The sequence below is a fragment of the Macrobrachium nipponense genome, chromosome 28 (genome assembly GCF_015104395.2).
Source record: "Macrobrachium nipponense isolate FS-2020 chromosome 28, ASM1510439v2, whole genome shotgun sequence".
NCBI lineage: Eukaryota > Metazoa > Arthropoda > Malacostraca > Decapoda > Palaemonidae > Macrobrachium > Macrobrachium nipponense.
In genome coordinates, this window is record NC_087217.1 from 10,511,154 (window position 1) to 10,525,294 (window position 14,141).

Consider the following 14,141-nt stretch of genomic DNA (forward strand, 5'->3'; position numbering starts at 1 on the left):
GGTTGATGAGGATGTTTCTGATGATGGAATAGAGTTTTATCTGCAGTGTAGTACTGCTGGAGCAGTAGATCCAAAAACTGCAGCATTCCATTGTAGATATAAAGGGCCTGATTATTCCTATCTCTTGAGGGATATCTATGCCGGAGAACCGTACTTGTTAAGAGTAGCCTCAAGAAGAGAAGGCTCCACCAGTTTAGGTCCGTGGAGCTTGGTACAATCTGCTAAAACCACCGTACCCCATTTTCGTAAGTTTGAATTTTGTGTTTCAAGGTGCATTTGGTTGATATTGGAATTGTGTTTTAAATATGTATCTTGTTAATACGTATTATTTTCTAATAATTTTTTGGTGCAGAACCATATTAAAAATGGTGTAACTGGAGTTAGTTAATGATCTATCTTGTAATCAGGACAAACAGTTTATATTAAATTTATTCAAAGAATGCTCAAAAATTTTCTAAAGATTTTAAAGAGCACAGTTATCATCTTTGTAGAAAGTGTTAGAAACTTGTGTAGAAAGTGTTAGAAACTTGTTTCTGTATATATATTACATTCCAAATAATTGGTTTATGTTTATAGGTTGGCAACAGAAAGCTAATTCAGGCTGGACCATAGCAGATGAAGGTCGCCTAGCATCCAAAGTTAACAGTGATTTAGAAGTTCTCCACTCTGACGGGCCTCTTTTGGTGCCTGGAACATCTGTATTATTTAAGGTAAGGAAGCGATTTAATTCTGATATTAGATTGATGCACTGATGTGAAAACATCTTTGATTCCTTAAATCATAGATGAATTCTCTTGAGCATTGTGCTGAGATATATTAATTTGATTTACAATTTCTTCCAGAGTGGGCAAACTGAACGGGATTTCATTGAGTTAAATACTAAGAAAAAACAGATTTTCCCATTGATTTTTTGTATGTATATTTTGTGGGTGGATCATTGGTGGATGCTGTTTGTGCAAGTCAGCTATAAAATACCACTTGCAAAAAATTGTATTGCTAAGGACTTACAATTAGTCAAAACCTTGGAGTGATATTAATTCATTTTTTACTAGGTTGCTTGTGGAGGAGTAGGCTGTAGTGATGAAGGTCTGGGACTTGCTTGTAAACCAATATCTGGACCTGAACAGCTCCTCTATCAAGGGGCATTATTTCTTAACACACAAGGTAAGTATCATCCACAATATACAGTCCAGTATTGTCAGAAAGCTTATACAGTGGTATCTCGTTTGTCGAATGTTTTTTATGTCGAACTTTCTGTTTTTTGAACGAAATTTTTGAGAAAATTTTGTATCGTTTTTCAAGCAAATGCTCGTAGTACTTCGAACTGACGAATTATTTAGTTTATATTTGTATTTGACAGCCTACTGCGTCCTACAAGAAAAACTATATTACATTTTTTTTTCATTTACAATATGTAGTTTGATGATAAGCATATTCGACAAAATAAATAAAAGTGTAAAGAATTTAGTATAAAATTTAGCTGTCAGTATAAAATTTAACATAAAAGATGTATAAAATTGTATGTAACCGCAATGACGTCACGCTCAGCTGACTTGAGAATGAATGAGGGAGCATTGATATGTTGAGGAGAGAAGAAGAGAGAGTTAAAATATTACTGTATGGATGTATGTATGTAAATGCAATAACAATTCACATAAAAAAGGGAATATCACAATAAATTTAACAATGATAAAATATGAAAATAATCAAATGCAATACAGAAAAAAAAAAGAGAAAACAAATTTCTTAATTGAGCCAGTGTTCGGTGCGCCGAGTGAGACAGTCTAGTTGAACAATATTAACGAAATAGGAAATGAAAGAACAAAACTTTTCACAATAAAATTTAGCATAAACAATTAACAAAATCATTGGTCATTGTGGTGATGCACAACTAACTTGAGGTAGAGGGAGGAGGCGTTAATATTTTTGAGGAATAATGAATGAATGATTTTAAGTTATTGTACGTCATGATATTGTTGAGGAGAGAAGAAGAGACAGTAAAATCTTTACAATAATATGTGCATAAAAGCAGTCCCAATTCACATAAAAAATAAAATCTTATTTCACAATAAATGTCACATAATGATAAAACATGGAAACAATCAAAGGCAATACAGTAGAAAAAAAAAAAACTTGCTTGAGTCAGTGTTCGATGCACTGAGTGAGACGATAGAGAGAGGAGAGGAGAGGAGAAGGAAGAAGGGGTCTGCTTCCTACTGACATCAGCTGGGCTGGGATGATTATTAGCCCATTTCTTTCACTTACTTGACCTGCCCAAATCACTTCTGTTTGTTACGATAAAATACATATCTAGTGACAACTGTTTTTTAAGATTTTTTACTACTGTAAAAGTAACTCAGCTCTGTAATAAACAAACTGGCGCCGCATTCAGCTTCTGCATGCCTTTAATTGTTTGTTTAAATGGCTTCCTTGTGAAAAGTTATTTTATCTCTCTTTCCTTTTTCTTGCATTCTTAACTTATTACTTATTTGTTTGCAAAATCGTCATGTTTATTTTAAGTCTGCCGTTTCCCAACAATAAGTTCTCTTGCTCTCTGCCGTTTGCCAACAATAAGTTCTCTCTCTCTCTCTCTCTCTCTCTCTCTCTCTCTCTCTCTCTCTCTCTCTCTCTCTCTCTCTCTCTCTCTCTCTCTCTCTCTCTCTCTCAGACACACAATCGGACACACACTATCGATGCCTTTGATTATCCTTGTAAAGTGTGAATAAAATTGATTTTGTTATCAACCTTTGCCTAATGCAACTATCCTTCTCTCCTCCCTCCATCCCCCAGCTGGCTGGGTGCTATTTTCACCAAACAGTTTGTTAATCATACACAGAAAAACTAAAATTTCGAACATTTTACTTCATATAACGTACTGTTTCATTACTTTACACTTTTAATTTAACTTTTGGACACATTAATAATAGAATAAATGTGAAAAGGGGGACTTTTTGGGTTGGCTGGAATGAATTATCCTAATTCCCTTTATTTCTTATGGGGATATTTGTTTCATATTTCGAACAGATCGTACTTTGAACAGCCTTCTGGAATGGATTAAGTTCGAAGTCAGAGGTACTACTGTATATAGTGACTGATGGGAGAGAATTGTTAATGTGTAGAGATATGGGACAAAATGCTATGCTTAGGCTCTGTTAGCAAGATTGTATCCAGAGAAAAACACTGTAGAAAGCACAGAAACATTGATTTCATATAAGCTTTATGAATCTCTTATTTTAGCATATTGGTGTGATTGATGTCATTAAACTATATTGTACAGTAATTAAAATCAGAATGTGTGGCTACCTTCTCTTCCTTAAAGTTGTGGCAAAAGTAGACAGAGTTTGGCATAAAGTAGAGCTTCCTTCATCTTTTATTTCCTACCTCATATTTCTTAAGATTGTACCTAGTATGTGGATGCTGTCATTTGCTTGAAACAGGGTGTGTGTTCCTGGACGGTGTGAGTCGAGTGACGTGGCTACCAGCAATCCAAGAGGGAGTGCATGTTAGTTTTGCAGTGGAAAAGGTGTCTTCTATAAAGCTTCGTGTTTACATCGAGTGCCAAGATAAGCAGGTATGAGTGTATTCTGACTCCATTTTTGTTTTACTATGATTAGAAATTAAAGTTTAAAATTTCATCCACAGTTTTTAAAGTATGGTGAAAATGGTAGTGATAATTTTTTTAATGAAAAACCACCACCTCTTGCAGTAAAAAACTTGATCTGAAAAAAATTAAGAATACCAGTTTGTGACTTATTTAATTTTGTGATATGAGGCTATAGTATTGCATTTCTTTTAGATGACATAAGTAAAATGTGAACATTTGTGTCATTCTTTATTGAAATTTAAATGCTCTTTTTCCAAATGGGACACAAACATAGTATAGACAAATTTAAACTTTTAGAAATATATCAGTTCTGCATTTCGGACAGGAGATGATGGCTATCTCACTGAATGTTGTATGTTCTCTTGCTTGTCATACTTCCTGGCTGGTGCCAGTGCTTCCTTTTTAGCTATGATTTACAGCTCGTCTCAATTCTAAGTGATTTTACATTTTACAATTTATTCTGGTAGGCTTCAAAACTGAGGTACAAGATTTTCTGGCATATCTAGGTTTTCTTTAATTAACAAAGCTTGTTTTTTCCTTTAGAGCTGTGTGCATCTAAGTTAACATTTGATATTTAATAAAAGTATGCTACCACAGAAAGTTTTATTTTTCAGTCTTTAGGAATACTATAGAAGCCTTTCAGAACTGGTATCTTAAAAGTTGTCCTGTACAATACTTTTAAGTTGAAGAGAATAGGAGAGCTGCAGTCTTTGTACTGCACCCAGCATTTGGAGGGGTGGAATGATGTGTCATTCTTGTTCGTTACTGGGTTTAAGTAGAAACTCAGAACCTCTTAGTTACTCACCCATGGTTTGGGAGCTTCCTGATTGGATTCTGCAAGAATATTGATGGGATTGAGGACTATTTTTCTGTTCAGGTAGAATTATGGGGCATTACTTCAACAGTGTTTGACACCTAGATTCAGTGTTGATATTACTTCTTGTCCTAACTGAATACATTTATTTAATTTAAGGATTTGTTTATATGGGAGCAATGTAATTTTATTTAAGGATTTGTTTATATGGGAACAATGTAATTTATTTTTGAAGAAAAAGTGAATTTTTAGAATTAATTATTGGAAGTGTTCATATAGATAAATTGAACTTGTGAATTGAATTGAATAAAGTTTATATGTATTGATTAACTGAAGGAGTATGTATTGTAACATAATATAAATACAATGAACATAAATGAGGGGATCATACTTTACAACAGTAGACTTGCATGCATATTATTTCAGGCAGTTACAATAGCATTTTATCTTTTCTGTTAATTAGGTCACTTATGAATGGGGAGTCCCTGATGCCCACTCTGGTTTGTATTTCGTGGCGTCATTTGGAGAGCCCTGTTGGAGAATAAGCGTGCACTAGTAATAGTATTGTTACTTCATTTTGTATTGTAAGTACATTGTATTATGTAAAGTGGATGTATTTAATTATACTGATTTGTATAAAACTACAGTTATCTATGTCAGAACTAATTTAGTTTTTTAGACTATTCATGAAGAAACATGTGGATATTAGTAGGGAATTTTAAGAGCCCAAAAACTGCAGGTGTCCTTTGTCTGGTCTACCATTTAAGAGTTTGATACATTACAAAAATAAGTTGCCTTATTTACTATTTCAGGGGACAATGCAAAGTATTAAAGTATTAATTCAGACCAAAGTGTTATTTGTATTAGAATTTTTTGTGTGTTTATAAAAATGTAAAGAGTTACACTATAAACTGTTGCACCAATTTTTATGATATAAGGGTCAAAACTGTATTGTAGCCAACTACAGTTGTCAACTCCATAGTAAGAAAGTAACCTTCAGTAACTCCCCCATACCAAGTGATATGTTTTTTCTTAATATAGAGATGTGACATGTTCAATACAGATCAAAACTGCTTATAAAATTACTTAGGCTTTAACTGAGTCAGTGCCTAAGCATTTAAGTAAAGTTGAATTCCTAGTGATATATTGTGAATTTCCTTCTATATATCTCACTGTATATTTGTTCTCTTAATTTTACATAATTTTTAATGATTTCACCTTAAGCTTAAGCCATATTTCCCAGGCAAACCTATCAGTCATAATGAGCAAAATTAGCAGTTTTTAGTTTCCCCAGACTTGTGTCTTCTGATGCCTTAAAAACAAGAGAACAGTAGCCAAAAGTGACGATGTGCATCCATACATCTGTCTTCAACTCATCACTAGGGAGTACCTGCCTTCCTCATTCTTTTGTCTGTCAGTTTTACTAATGCAGCCATGAGAATTCTCGCCGGCTTCATTCAGCCAAGTGGGGAAAATAAGATTCATTATCATTCACGTCTGATTTCCTTTACAAAGTTTTTGTTATTATAATTTAAATAATTCATACTTTTTCCACTATTTTTTAGTTAGTATTTAATAGTTACTAATTGCTCAAAGGCTGTCTTCCTGGACTTCTGTTAGCATTGTGGGATCATTTTTAATTACCTGTATAAGATTTTAGTATCTTCGTGCTCACAAACTACTGAAACCCTAAGAAGTTTTGTATCAGATAGGTTCTAGTTTGTTGTGCACAAAGTATCAGTAGCGGTTTTGTTTGTTATTTTTTTATTTTCTTGGTTTTTTATGTAGAACCCTTGCGTTACAAACCATACATGAAGTTACAGATGAATAAGAGATTTTGATACCCAGAATGATGACCAGTACTGACATTTTAGTGTCTGGCTTTGTTGTTTCTGTTCTTCTAATAACTGGACTGACTGCCAAAATCTGACCTTGTCTGCAGTGACATCTGTCTTGTAGATGCCTGCTCTGTCATGGCTGTGGAGGAAATATTGGTGTGTCTTGTTAGCTTATGTGATTTTGAGGCACAGAATAGGGTGTCTGCTGTGTCAGATATGGTCACCCACACCAGACACACGAGAGGCTAGTTCTACATACTGGGCTTTACTTTGCTTAGTTATTTGTCAACAAGGAACAGATGTCATGTGGGCTGGAGTTGCTGATTGCCCTGCCATCCCAGCTTTGTTTATTTTCTTTCTTCTCTTTACAAGACATCAGAGGATATGTCCTGGGAAATTTAACACTGTGAATTTTGCTAATTATGATTAATGGGTTTTACATCATGGAAACTTAATTTTTAATGCCTTTGACAATGGAAGTGCTGTTCTATAAGTTTTTGGATAATCAAAAAAGCTAATGGTAGGTTGAAGCTAGCATTCCTTTCTGCAGTGTTTAAAGAGGTCTAAAGATACCATAGACTTATTCACGCTGCCCATATTCAGAGCTATTTGTCAAATGCTTAAATCAAACAACACTTATGAATAAATGTGCTTCTGGGACTGAGTGTTCATTTTTGTATTCCATTTTTACAACTAAGCTATAAAAACTAAACAATCAATACTTTGAGGAATTCAAGTCATAAATTGGTGCAATGTTTTATAGTGTAACTGCTGGCCAAAAAGAGGCAAAATGTGATAGATAAACATTTGCATACTGATTCTCTGCACTTTACTGTCAGTCGATTCTCATGATGACACTCCTGATGTATGGTAAACCTATTTAAATGGTCTCTAAGCTCTTTAATACTCTACAGAATGTTTTTAGTGCCATTTGAGAGTAAATGAAGTGCGCATAATTTAGGTCTTCAAGTTTTCTTTGCTTTTATGTTACTTATGATATAGCAACTTGTGTGGTAGGTAAGCTACGAAAATTAAATGAAGTGTGATATAAAAATGAAATATGCTTATTATAGGAGAAATATGGAATTAGAGTATAATAATATATAGCAGTGCTTTTAATAAAAGTATATAAAGATAATTCAGAAATTTAAAGTATTTTATAGGCAATTTGCTTCTCAATATTTAATGGAACTAAGAAGGAAATTGTAATTTGTAACTGCATGCTTTTCTTTCTTTGCTTTCTTAGAAATGCCATTTGATCTTGGAGATTGATAAGAAAAGAAGCTTAAGGAACTTACAAGAATAGGTTCAGATCTGTGACTTCAGCAGTATTAAATATTCTATAGAAGTATTATAAAATCCTCTGTTATGGATAAATGAATTGTGATAGTATTTTCATATAATAATTAATTAGGGATGTCAAGTGAAGTTTCACACAGGATTTACTGTTAGGTTTTGTTTCATTTATTGAATGTGAGGGACAGTATTTCCAGGAGGCCAAAACATATAGTTTATGTGGGCCAGGATGCGCAAAAAATTATAAGTATCGGTAAACATCATATGTGTAAACGTAATTTTAGTATCTTTAGCTGTGCACAAAAAGTAAGAAAAACATTAATTTACAAGTTGATGTTTTATATTGACGTCAGCAAAATGGTCAACTTCTGTACTTTACCATTATTATCTTGAATTTCTCTCAAATTTCCCCTTTTATCTTCGTAACTTCCAACAGAAGTTTTTCCATCATTATTATATTCATCAGCACTGAAACACTGGCCTCCGTATCTCTAGGCATATGATTCACTATTTGTCATATAGTTGTGGTTCCCTTTCTCCTCTTATTGCTTCAAAACATGATTATATAGCTCTTTTATACCTTTTCTCACTTCTATTGACACCGTGTTCATTTGTCTGTAATATGTGCATCCAAGAGAACCAGGTTCTTTCTGAAATTGAAGTGTTAATTCTTCAAGTGGTTCTCCTCTTTTGTGAACATGTTGGAAGATCCTAATTAACATGGCAACTGTTGGCACTCTGGATGCAATTGTCTCTGTTAGCGCAATGTAAAAGTGTTGGTGATGTGCTTGGTTGCCTTTTTTTGCACTTAATCAGCATGCTTTTTGGGGGCAAAGCTGTTACCTCTAAATGTTGTCTGTAGGGAAATTCTTATGATAACCTTACCATAGCTTGGAGAGCTACTGCCAAGAAGCTTTAGTGTGATCTGTTGACTGAACCATCTCTTAAATACATTCATCTTGAGTCCATTGTTGGTTTTGACAGTGGTCATTGCTCTAAAGCAGTCAGCTAACTGCTGTATCTTTGCTAAATCTCAGTAATGATCAGTGATGTTCATTCTATATTTGGTGCTAAAGGTTGTCCTAGTCCATTTGTTGTCAAATCTTGACTGTTTGAATGTGAGCATAATACTAACCATCCATGTTTTAAAAACTTTTAAACCTTTGTGTATATAAACAGGAAATGTAATTCAGGTGTATCCATAGCATAAAAATTTTCAAAAATTCTCTCCCAAAGCTATTTGGGTCTGTGATATAGCCAAATCAATTCATTTAATGGCCGTTATGCGAGGGACTGTTGTACTTGCCTGCATCCTCTGCAGTCATTTAACTGAGTTCAAAAAAAGCTGCAACATCATCACGGTTATCAGAGGCAGTATTTTGCGAACTGGTACATAAACACCTGCAGACCTCCAAGACCATCATTCAACTTGGAAGTCATCATACATTTAAGTTTTTTACCTCTCCATAGCTGAAATGATTTAGGTTTTGTTGTTTCTCTTCACAGCAGTGCATTTTGATCATCTGCTTTGTTTTGAATTTGTGTGATAATTATCATTGTCAGCATTACAGTTTGTGCAGGACACTTATTTCATTATCATTTATGATCATTAATGTTGTTAACTGCAGGGATTCACAGTGACAACTAATTATCTATCCCCACCATCATGATTTTGACTAATTGCATTTTCAAACATTCCTTTTCTTTTCTAGGATTCATTTCCTCATCATGATGATGACTTGTATAGGTTGAGGTAAAAGTCAGATAAGAATAGACTATTGGGAAAAGAAATCATGAGCTAAAGATGATACTAGTATTTAGTGTTAGCTTAGAAATTTGTATTGTGTGCGATTTGACCTCTTAGTCTATTTTGCACATGAAACACTCCTGGTTTTCAGTCTTTTTGTTACCGGATTCCACTCATTGTGAGTGGCAAGTAACATTTCATCAGTAGATATTTTTTCTCATCCATGTTTTGTCCCCTTGTTTTGTTGGTATCCCCCTCTTGTGTGTTGCCTTGGAAGTCTTCTTTTCATGCTATGATCTCTTGATGGTTATTAATTTTGCAGCTTAGAATCTCATTACCTTAACCTGCCAATCAGGCCATACAGTCCTCCTAGAATTAGATTAGTTATTCTGCTGTGCTTTAACCACGCTTTACTTCCAAGAATCTGTCTTTTTTTTTTTTTTTTTTTTTTTTTTATAATCCTGCTCTGCCAGTAACTAAAATAGTTTTAGTGTATGTACATTATCGATAAAAAGTATTCACCAAAAAAAATCTATATGTACAGAGCTTTAAAAACAATACACTAACAACTCATTGGCAACAAAAGTCTCTTGTTCATAAGTAAAGTTCATATATGCTGTAAGTATACTAAAAATTTTTGTAATTATTCAAGAAAGGCCCTTGAATAAAACAAAATTTTAATGTTATAGTGCAATTCAATGACTGAACCAAGATTTATATGAGTAGTATAACACAAAAGAAGAAATAGCACCTCATTTGCAGTCATCAATGTACTTCTCACTTATCTGTTTCTCAGACAGTAACTTAAATCTCTTGACTTCAAAAGGAACATATTTTAGTTTAATATCCATGTAACTATAAGCAGATAATTATATTAAGAAGCTGATTTGTCTTTAGTGAAAATTACTTATCAAGATTATGTGATAATTTTTCTAATTAAATTTTTAGCTGTTATCAGTTAGAACACCAAATGTGTCAGACATCTAATGCTTTGGGTCCTCCCTATTAGTCTTTGTTTAATCAGTGGTTTGGTTAGCTAGGTTCCATCATACAGTCCTTCTTACCTCCTCAGGAGTGAGCAAATTCTACTCACTTTGTCATTGCTTTTTTTCCCTCTAGGCCTGTGACCCATTTTTTTATTTAAGCTGTCTTTGTACCTTTGATTATGATTATATGGCCTCACAGTGTAGGCTGTGTCACAGGCATGGAAAGCAACGAAGACTACCTCCACAATGCAGTACTGCAGAATTAAGCAGCTCAAAGAGAACCAAGCATCCTTCGGCCTGCAATTCCAGTATGTGAAGTAGAGTCTGACAGGTTATTTTTATGTGTATCTCTTGTAGAGGTATTACAAGAATTTCCCTCCTGGCATTTTGTCTTGACACAGCTGCTCTCCAGCTATTTGGTAGCTGATATTTGTGCCAAAAATTGATTGTGTCGTAGGATGAGGTCCCATATAAGCAAAATGAACACTATCCCATGTGACAGCTCTTGTTTTCTATCATCTGCATTCAAATGTAGTGAAGGGAATGTAGTTATAATACCTGGATCTTAGGGTACAAACCTGTAGACCATTATGTGATGATAGCCACCTTCAAAGGGTTAACTGTGCCAGTATTGCTAAATTGTTTTGGGTAGAGATATTCACACTTTCCCCATGGCTCTAGTTGCCTTTTAACCGTACTCGCTACCATTGGTGAAGTGTAATGTGGTTAAGTAGTGTTCCTGTCCTTGTAATCACCATAGTGGCTTTTCATATTTTTTATTTATTTTTTTATGAATTTTGCCATCCAATCATTGTCGTGTCTGTATTATATGAGTGCAGTATTTCTGTTATAATGGTAATGTGACAGATGCATCATGTGGTAATAATAAGAAGTTCTGCTTCCGTCTTGATAAACATTGTCTTTTGGCATCAGATTTCCATGATCTTGATACTGTATTCATGTTTATTCCTGTTGTCTTTCTTTTATAATTATAAATAAAAATTGCTTTCAATTTGGATTTATTTTCATTGTAAGTTCAAAATTCTTTTGCAATCTGGGTATAGGTTAGGAATTGAAAGATGTATCATATCTGTCATTAACATAACCAAAAATCTCTTTTTAAAAAAATTTTACACAATTCTGTTGTATCATTATTCAGCAGCAAAGAGCTTCCTCCATCAACTTTCAGGACGTTTCACATTTTTTTATGCACTGATTTCAGACAACTCAGGTATGCAACGTTGTTAATTATACCAATTTTTTTTTCAAGACTTAACTGATTTTTACAAAATGTCTCATGCACCAGAACCAAAGCACTGGTACTTCCAACCTATGATTCTGTGTTGTGATAGAACCAGTATCAGTTGTTAGTAAATTAAAATCAGGCTGTTGCATATGAAACCTACTGCATTTCCCCATAGAGTTTTCATTAAAGTATATTCATACAACAAACAAATTTCTTATTTAAATAGGTTTCATAGGCATTAATGCTTAGATGTGTGAAGGAACTGTACGGTCAATTTTTTTTTTTTTTTTTTTTTTTTTTAAGAAGTGCTGAGTTGTTGGGCGAGCCTCAGATGTCTCTTGCCTTGGCAACAGGCATTATAGGAATTGTTCTTCATGGGCACATCTACTTTATCTTATTTTGATCATAAGAACTTATAATTCACATTATTTTCCAGTGATAGGAATTTACATTTCAGGGTAATTGTATTAATTTTGCAGTAAATAATTTTTATTGCACTATCAACAGTTGTTTTTAATAATACTGGAACATTTTATTTCCATACACATAAAGTGCTTTGAAACTGATGTGTACCATGTATCATCTTTAATATGCTTATTGCCTATTATGCATGTACTTTTCCTGCATGGGGTTTTTCAGTTTGTACCTCTTAAATAAATTTTGGTTTTGTTATATGCTTAATTTTTTGTATACGTACTGAATATCATAATCTAATTTCTTGTATATATTTGTACTTTATCACTTTTACAGCTCTTACTCTAGTTGGTAAGTCTCAGGTTGTGAAGAAGTGAAGCTAATACATTGTCCCCCCCCCTCTCTTCATTAACTGACCTAAGTGTCATGGTTGGTAGCTGTCAGATAGAAAGTTATGCAACTTAATCGTATGGTCATGTTAGTTCTAGTTTTGATATTATCCTTTCAGTTTTGTTTTTGTTTGTATGGTGTTTTTACGTTACATGGAACCAGTATTTTTGTACATGAACTTCCCTGCCAGATATATACTTAGCTTAGGTCTCTGACGTCACGACAGAAAATTCAAAACTCGCGGCACACGCTACAGGTAGGTCAGGTGATCTACCTTACCCGCCGCTGGGAGGCGGGTGTAAGAACCAGTCCCCCTTTCCTGTCAGATTATTTTCTGTCGCCGGCTGGACAACACCTGTTGTTCAGTCCTTACGATAGTTAAAATTCGTTCTCGTTGCCGACGATTTGGATTTTGGTGAAGTACCCTTTGTTTGTTGGCTTGGCATACGCTTTTTGGACTGTTTTTTTGGATTTTTCTTTTGGATTTCTCTTACATATCTATAATCATGGATGATTCTGAAGTTAAGAAACCTAGTTTATTTAGGGTTTGTTCAGAGAAGGAATGTAAAGTTAGGCTTCCTAAAGCTGCATTAGATCCTCACTCGGTATGTGAGTCGTGTAGAGGGAATGAATGCTCTTTTATTAACCCTTGCAAAGAGTGTGAGAATTTGGATGAGGATGGTTGGAAGGCTCTCTCTTCTTATGTGAGAAAGTTAGAGAAAGATAGGGTGCGCAAGGCTTCTTCAAAGAGTTCTAGTAGATCGAGGGTGAGTGAAGTTGACGCTGAGAATCCTGTAGTAGAAGTAGTTCCTTCTCCAGTTTCAGCCCCTGCGCCCAGCTTTGAACCCGAAGATTCGTTTTCGGAAGTTGCTTCTGGGAGAGCCTCGATCAGGAGTAAGGAGAGCCTCGCTCGCTCTCGACAAGGTAAGAGTGATGATAGTGCAAGTGATCAGTGCAGTGCCCCTAGTGCAGTGGAGGGTGCGTCTGACCGGCTCACTAACGCTTCCAGGCCTAGACCTCTTCCAGACTCCCAGACCCAGTGGAGGAGGAAAGTCGAAAGCCGCAGGAAGGTTAGGGAGAACCCCCACCGGTCAGGCGTCCCCTCGGCAGTTCCTGTTGCTCGTTCCCAGGCTGCCTTGGATCGAACCAAGAAGGAGTTATTGCGCCAGTGCTTCTCTTCATCTTTGTCGCCTTCTCCTCAGCGTAGATGGAGCGCATCGGAGTCGTCTCGCCCTCTCAAGAGGCCCTGGAAGGATCCTTGCGCCCTTCCTTCCAGCCCCGAATCCTTCGCGGAAGAGCCAGAAGTGGAACGCAAGAGAACCAAGATTTCGTCCTGTTACGCTTCTCCTGTTCGCTCTCGGACTTCGTCCCCTGTAGAGGAGTTTAAGAGATCTCCTGCGCGTATCCTGGCGGTCTGCAGGCGCAGATTGCGGCTTTAGCAGAGTCTATTGCCGGGACTTCTCATCGTCGGAAGGACGCCTCACTTCCGGTGAAGAAGTCTAAGAACGTTCCTTCGGCTAAATCTCCTTTGGCTAGAAGAGCTTTTGAGCCTGTTAGTAGGAGGTCAGAAGTGCAGGCTGGAGCTCGGGATCTTTCTCCGAGTAGGCTCTCCTCTCTTCCCAGCAAGAGTTGTGAGCATGTAAGGTGTAAGGAGCCAGGCAGGCTCTCTCCTCAGGATTTCCGCTCCTCTTCAGTTAGGCGTCAAGAGCTTGACAGACGTCAAGAGCCTCGTTTTCGTCAGGAGCGAAGGAAGAGTTCTTCGCCTGGTGGCCACTCTCCTTTTGACGGACGCTCGGAGCCTAGTAG

At 35.7% G+C, this 14,141-nt stretch overlaps 1 protein-coding gene across 1 annotated transcript in view; it reads left to right on the forward strand.

Annotated features, from left to right (window-relative positions):
* The window catches only part of LOC135201899 (cytokine receptor-like factor 3), a 54,728-nt gene extending 43,431 nt beyond the window's left edge, over positions 1-11,297 (forward strand). The window contains exons 5-9 of the mRNA XM_064231197.1: positions 2-245; positions 577-710; positions 1,053-1,164; positions 3,438-3,571; positions 4,882-11,297. Of these exons, the coding sequence (XP_064087267.1) occupies positions 2-245; positions 577-710; positions 1,053-1,164; positions 3,438-3,571; positions 4,882-4,974 (717 nt within the window). The 3' untranslated portion in view covers positions 4,975-11,297. The remainder of the gene's footprint in view (position 1; positions 246-576; positions 711-1,052; positions 1,165-3,437; positions 3,572-4,881) is intronic.
* Positions 11,298-14,141: the final 2,844 nt, after the last annotated feature.